Source organism: Belonocnema kinseyi, chromosome 8, assembly GCF_010883055.1.
Source record: "Belonocnema kinseyi isolate 2016_QV_RU_SX_M_011 chromosome 8, B_treatae_v1, whole genome shotgun sequence".
Lineage (NCBI taxonomy): Eukaryota > Metazoa > Arthropoda > Insecta > Hymenoptera > Cynipidae > Belonocnema > Belonocnema kinseyi.
In genome coordinates this window covers 45,119,224-45,125,851 of record NC_046664.1, presented here as the reverse complement: position 1 = coordinate 45,125,851, position 6,628 = coordinate 45,119,224, and the positions used below count along the sequence as shown (strand labels likewise).

General features: G+C 33.6%; 1 protein-coding gene across 1 annotated transcript in view; it reads left to right on the top strand.

Annotated features, from left to right (window-relative positions):
- Nucleotides 1–6,628, top strand: part of LOC117178471 (glycine-rich cell wall structural protein 1.8-like) — a 60,860-nt gene that overhangs the window by 12,896 nt on the left and 41,336 nt on the right. The window contains exon 3 of the mRNA XM_033369898.1: nucleotides 5,179–5,243. Within this exon, the coding sequence (XP_033225789.1) occupies nucleotides 5,179–5,243 (65 nt within the window). The remainder of the gene's footprint in view (nucleotides 1–5,178; nucleotides 5,244–6,628) is intronic.

Here is a 6,628-nt window from a genome sequence, read left to right as displayed (position 1 = left end):
TGATGGAATTTTTCTGAGGTCAGATTCGGATTCAGCGCAGCAAAAACCTTCGGGTATAGTAGGTCTGGTCTCTGGTTCTGAGAATTGTTGGCCTGTGTAATAATGACAATTGGTTGGTTGCCTCCTTATTTTTATTTATTTTTTTATTTTTGTTTTCTTCTTTAGAAATTTTTTTTTCGAAAAGAGGATCTTTTTTCAAATTACAAATAAAGAATTTTATGATAGTTGTCTAAATTTGGTGTTTGCATTCTTGGTTTTATTTTCAGGAATTTTACACATAATATTAATAAAAAATATTCAAATAAGAGTATAATTTTAAACATATTCTAAACTACTAGGAAAAAGCCCCTTGTTATCAATTGAACAACTTTTCATTATATGGATGTCATTTTTCTGAAAAAATAGATTGCAGATAACTCGGAAAAATCCTTATTTATTGAGAAAATTAGCATAAGTATTTTCCGAAAAAGGGAAGGTATTCGGGATTTTATTTTTTTATTATCACATACTCCACTTCTGGAATTGTTTATTTTTTGTTGAGAATAAGTTCAATTTTTGGTAAAAAACATGGCCCTGAAAATACAAAATAGCGGTTTTCTATGAATCCCATACTAAAGACGGTATTATTCGGAAATTTTTCACAAAAAATGATATTTGAAAAAAAATTTATGAGGTAACAAATATATTTAAATAATTTAAAACTGCTTAAACAATTATTCATCTTAACAATTTCTGCTGAAGGCTGCTGCCTTTCTCAGCATAAAAAACCCCCTTTGAATAACTGATGTTTCGTGAGGCAGCCGTTGTGAGTAGACTCTCTACCATATAAGGAATAACTGATTTCGATTTTAAAAATAAACTTCTAGCATAAAGGTGGTAGTTGAAGTAATTTGTTTTTCAAATCACTTAACCTAAAAAAGAGCGGAAAAAAATTTAAACATGGGATGTTGAAAATGTAACAACAGTTTGTGTCAATTTCTCGGTCTAAGATGTATGGAATGGAAGCTTCTAATGTGTCCCCTAAGGGTTTACATTTTTCTTACACCTTCTCTATTCCTTTACACACCCTCCACACACTTACTTGGTGGTGGAAGGGGGACCTACAGTTTGATGAACAACTCCCTTGCTAGGCTAGTGTTCACCGCATGGGCCACCGAGACTCTTCCAGAGTGCGAGGCGGGAATCGGTTTCGACTCGAATCGCCCCCAATCAAGACTTCAAGAATAGAAAAAGGTTCGTACTGAGAAAAGTTTACGCTGAATATCTGAGCCAAGACAAGGCTCGTCTTGAGACAAGTAAAGGTCGTCTCAGCTAAAACAAGGCTCGACTTGAGACAAGTAAACGCCGTCTTATCTGTCGTGACCATAAAATTAAGACGAAAGCTTATTTCTTGACTCAGCTTTGAGAGACAGACAGACATCGATGTCATGGAGACAAACTCAGGACATTGCCAAGTTGAACTCAAGTCGAAGCATTTTTTACTCGGGTAGACTTAGTCTTAGTTTTCTTGAAGGATATGGCTTTGGCATTTAACCCGAGTGTGCGGATGAATCTAAACACTGTGAATTTTTGGTTGTCTGTGATAGATTTAAATAAATATAATTAACGATCCATCTGACATTAAGAGATTGAGAAAAACTGTTGTAACATTTTCATCTTCCTATACTTAGATTCTTTTCTTTTTTCGCGTAAAGTGCATTATTTAAAAACTTTGTACGTCAATGAAACCAGTGCATGATCTATTATTCGGCAAATAAGGTTTGCTGCTTTTAATTAGTATTTTTATACACTGCAAATCTATCGAGTCAGATTCTCTCTACATTTTTGCTTTATTCTTCCGAGCTTCCGGCAGAGCGTGGTAAGTTAATAATAATCATAGAAAAGTAAAAGACGTCTCTGAGACACTTTAAATGACAAAATAAATTCTTGCGATCAAGGTGAAAGAATAATTCTGCTAGGAGATATGAAAGGATGATTGGGCACTTTAGATCTTGATACACAAATGATACTAGGTAATTTTGGGGATCCAAAAACAAATTATAACTGAGACAGATTAGTTGGTTTGTGTTGAAAAGGGTTCTTTTATTATAAATACTTGGTTCAGGCACAAGGTAATACACATATACACCTGTTGTAAAGGAAATAACCAAAGTATGATTGACTTTGTTATTGCGGATGAAAGACTAAGAGAGCTAGTGAAAGATACGTGGTCATGAGAGTTCCCAGTGCAACACTGTCATTAAATTCTGATCTCCAAAATAAACTGAGCTCAGGAATGGAAAAAAAAATTTAACGGACGCGAACCAAGATTGAGAACTCATAGAAACCGGAAGTGCTAATAGATTTTCATATTAAGATAAACATTAGGAGTCCCACTGAAGTGTGTGGTACTGCAGTTGTCGAAAGAAAGTCTGTTGATGCATGGTGGAATCATGAAATTCAGGGAGCTCAAAAAGAAAAGAGAGAAGCATACAAAAGAACTTTAAACATGGCAGTTCTTAACGATGGGGAGAGAAATAGACGCAAGAATCATATCAGACACAAAAATATGACAGTTAAACGACTATTCAGAGAAATTAAAGATAAAATTATAAGAGAAGAAGAGAAGAAAGTACAAAATTATTTTAAAAGGAGCCAAGAAACTGCTTTCTAAAAATATAAAGGGAAGTCGAAATTCCAGAGATTGTCAGTACGAGAAATAGAGAAGCTGAAATTGTATATGATACAGACGGGATAATAAACGCTTTCAGACACTCTTTTATATAATTATTGGTGGACGAAGCTATAGAACACCACAAACAACTGCGATCTAGAACACGATCCGTTAAAAAACTCGATTGAGAAAATCGTTGTCACTGCGGTTAGGGATATAATTAAGAACTTCAGGAACTGTCCTGCTGGCGTAGACTGTATTAACGCTGCAATGCTTAAATACGGTGGCGAGTACTTACCTGATAGACTGTGCCAATTGATGAATTTACGTACCAAAAATAGACAAGTCCCAGACAACTGGAAAAAAGCGATTATAGTACCAATCTACAAAATAAATGGAGATTAAAACCACTGCGAACATTACAGAGGTATCAAATTATCAGGAACCTTAAAAATACTTATACTTAGGGTAATGAAAATAACAGAAGAAAAGATTTGGGAAGTTTGAGAGAAGGAAAAATAGTTTTCATTATATTTGTTGATATAGAAAAAGCATTTCACAAGATAGATAGAACTAAATTTCGAAAACTTCTGAAAGAGTTCGGATTCAATGGATGGCTCCAACAAGCAATAAAAGCAATATATAGCAGTGGCAAAGCGAGTGTAAGGGTAAATGGAAAACTAAGTGACTGGTTTCATTTTATGCAAGGCAAAGTTGTGTTACATCCTCATAGATATTTATAATATTCACGGAAAAGTGTGTAAGTATGGCCCTCTTTGACGAAGAAGGTTTGGATTTCGAAAAAGTAAGGTAAATGGGTTGGCGTTCGCAGATTGTAAGGTTGTTAGGCTAGAATCAATCGAAAACTTGCAAAGAATGCTGAATAAAATGAATGCAAGCATGAAAAACATGGTCCTTTAAATTAACGTAAATAAAAGAAAAATTATAGCGTTGGAAAGAAAGCGTGAGAAAACAATATGCAACATTGTATTAAATGATGAGAGATTTGATCAAGTTGATAAATTCGTGCACTTTGGTAGCTTATTCACTAAGGACATAAAGACAGATGAAGAGTTATATAGACGCATGAACGAAGGTAAGAAGGTTCATGGAATAGCAGGGCCCCTTTTTAGAAATAAAAATTTAACAAATAAAGCAAAAATGGGAATAAAAAAATTCTACATTTTTACCTACTGTTCTACGAGATAATCCTCAAAGACTGAAACAAGTAAAACAAGTGTATTAAGATGAAGTAAATGTCAGTGTGTCTGGAAATGGACCGCGGAAAGAATGGTCAAAAAGTGTGAATGAGACCCTAATTAGAAGAGATATAAAAAGCCACAGAAGCACGTGAGCTTGTATGGAAAATGCATGAACGTGAAGGAACCTAGAGAAGTATGTCAGAACAGAAAAGTATGGCGACAAATATTCAATAAAAAGAGTCGGTAGAGTGAATGATGCCTGCAAATTAATACCTCAGATACTAATGGGCCCAAATAAGGAACCACACATGACGATTTTGTGAGGCTCTTCACTTGTGGTGATTGGTAGAGAGGTTGATCCGTAACCTGGGTCAGAGTAGGGTAGCAGAACGAATGCGTTATTCAAATTAATAACATCGGAATCCTAGAGTAATCTGAAAATGTACAGCCGCTTCCTCATTTTGCTCTCCTTCCCACCGAGTAAGTCGCGTTTGCCGCGAAAGGTAAATAGCTTAATGGTATAATAAAAATACTTAACCATTTTATTAGACCTTGTTTCTTATACTAAAAAATTTAATTGGTTCTGTTGTAGTCTCATTTTTTACAATTGAAATGGCAACCACGCATCTTATCAAAGAATAATTATGCTGTTCAACAGAAAAACCTATCAAGTGACATTTACCATAGAGACTATTTTTCGATACATGCGAATGAGAAAATAACCTCTATAGCAAAAGTCATTCACTAGATTTTTCCGCTGGACAGCAGAATTCATAATAAATTTATCGTTTTTACAGAAATTTAATTTTTCCATCCTTAATGTCTTTTTTTACGATTAACAACAAAAACTGTGCGCCCCATCAGAAACCGGCCAAAAACAAATTTGTCAATCTTTTTGGGGTGAACAACTTTTATCCAATTTAATTTGTTTAAAAGTTTTAATGTTATTTTTACGAAGAAGAAAAAACATACACGGTCTATAAAAATGATTATTAACAAGTTTGTAGTAGACATTTTTTAAATGAAGAAGTTTTGTGGATTAAAATTTTTTTGAATCTTGTACAGTTTTACTCGAAAGTACAATTTTTTATTTTCAATCGAATTCTTCAAAATTTAAAAAAATCTTCTTATCAAGAAAATTATTTCAGGAAAATTTGTTTATTTTTTTAAGATAATCTATTTTGTTTTTTAACATTTTCTGCATCTCGTATAGTTATCCTAGAAAATGGCCTTCATAATTTCTTCAAAAGCATTTTCGATAGATGAAACCAGAACCTCTTGTTCAAAACAACATGTTAATAAACTTGTTCTTTCTTTTCATAGCTTGAGAAAGTGTGCCAAAGCTCAATCCAATATGATCGTTCTTTTACAAGCTATCGTGTCTACAGGTACAGGCGGCAGTCTACCTTCTCATTAGAATGAGAATGCGAAAATTGACCAAACTGTGAATTTGCTTATGAAATATGTTTAGTCAGCAAAAATAGACAAAACTATGTATTTTTATATAATGCACTTAGTCAAACAACAATTGCTATCAGTATTAAAACATCCTAAATCATTGAAAAATATTTTAGATTATTGATGAATTGTGATTTAGCATTGTTCTTACCAGTATTTCAAACAACATATCGAAACATAAAGAACACGATTAAATGTAATTTGAACAAAGTGCCTCGTCTTTCCTAAATTCGGGATGACGAGCCTATTTTCACGTTTTGGCTAGTCGTTCCAAAAAATATGTAATTTTTAAATTTTACTCCTTTTGAGTAAGTCAAAGATTATCAAAACTGCTAGTTGTCCCTAGAAATGAACATCAGAAATAAAAAAAACTAAAAAATAGGTTTTGTTTGATAAAGTGTAGTCCTTTAAGCTTAAAGCCATCCAAATCAATTTATATATTTGCTCTGTATCACAGAAGTTTCAAGTTTGTTCAAAACTTCCCTGTGATGTCCGTGCGCTTGGATTTATCTTACTTTTATCATTTTAAGCATAACAAGACTATGAAAATTGGATATTGTTATTTATTTATTTCATTTAATAATAAAAATTCACCAAAAATCTTCAGGTAAAAGTAAAATGCCCTTAAAAAATACACTGTTTTCATACTCCTTTTCATTGCTTCGTGGCGGGAAAAAACCCCTGTGGCTAGTCAGAAAAATATATCAAGTCACGCTCTTACCTCTTTTCCAGCAACTGATCGCATGCTTGAAGGCACCTCTGTGACTGGTCACAGAAATAATTCAAGTCACATTCTTACCCATTTCCAATGTCTCGTGGGGTAATGTGTGCAAAAATGTATCCTTGTGTCTGGTTATATATAATTTAGTGGTCAGTCCTACCCTTTACCAATATCTTGGAGAATGTGGATGATTGGTCACAGCCATAATGAAAGTCACAACTGCAACTCATTTGAGTTTCTCGCGGGGAGGGATGAGGCGTTCTTCTGACTAGACACATGAATAACACAGGCCCACAAAAAAAACAAAAGTGTCTGTGCAATTGACCAGACCTATATATTCTTATGTATTTTTCGACGCTGAATCCGAATTTGCAATAAAAAAGTAGGGTCCAGCCACTTTTTTATGGGGTTTGCTCGAAAAACCTCATTTTTTACGGTTTTTTCATGGTTTTTTTTAAATAAAAAAAAATCAAGAAAATTTTTATTTTTTTGACTTCAGAATCGAATTCTACGGGAAAAGATACATCGAAAACCATGTTTTGATTTTTTTTTTACAAAAATTTCAACCCACCATACGGCGATGAAAAGGCAGAA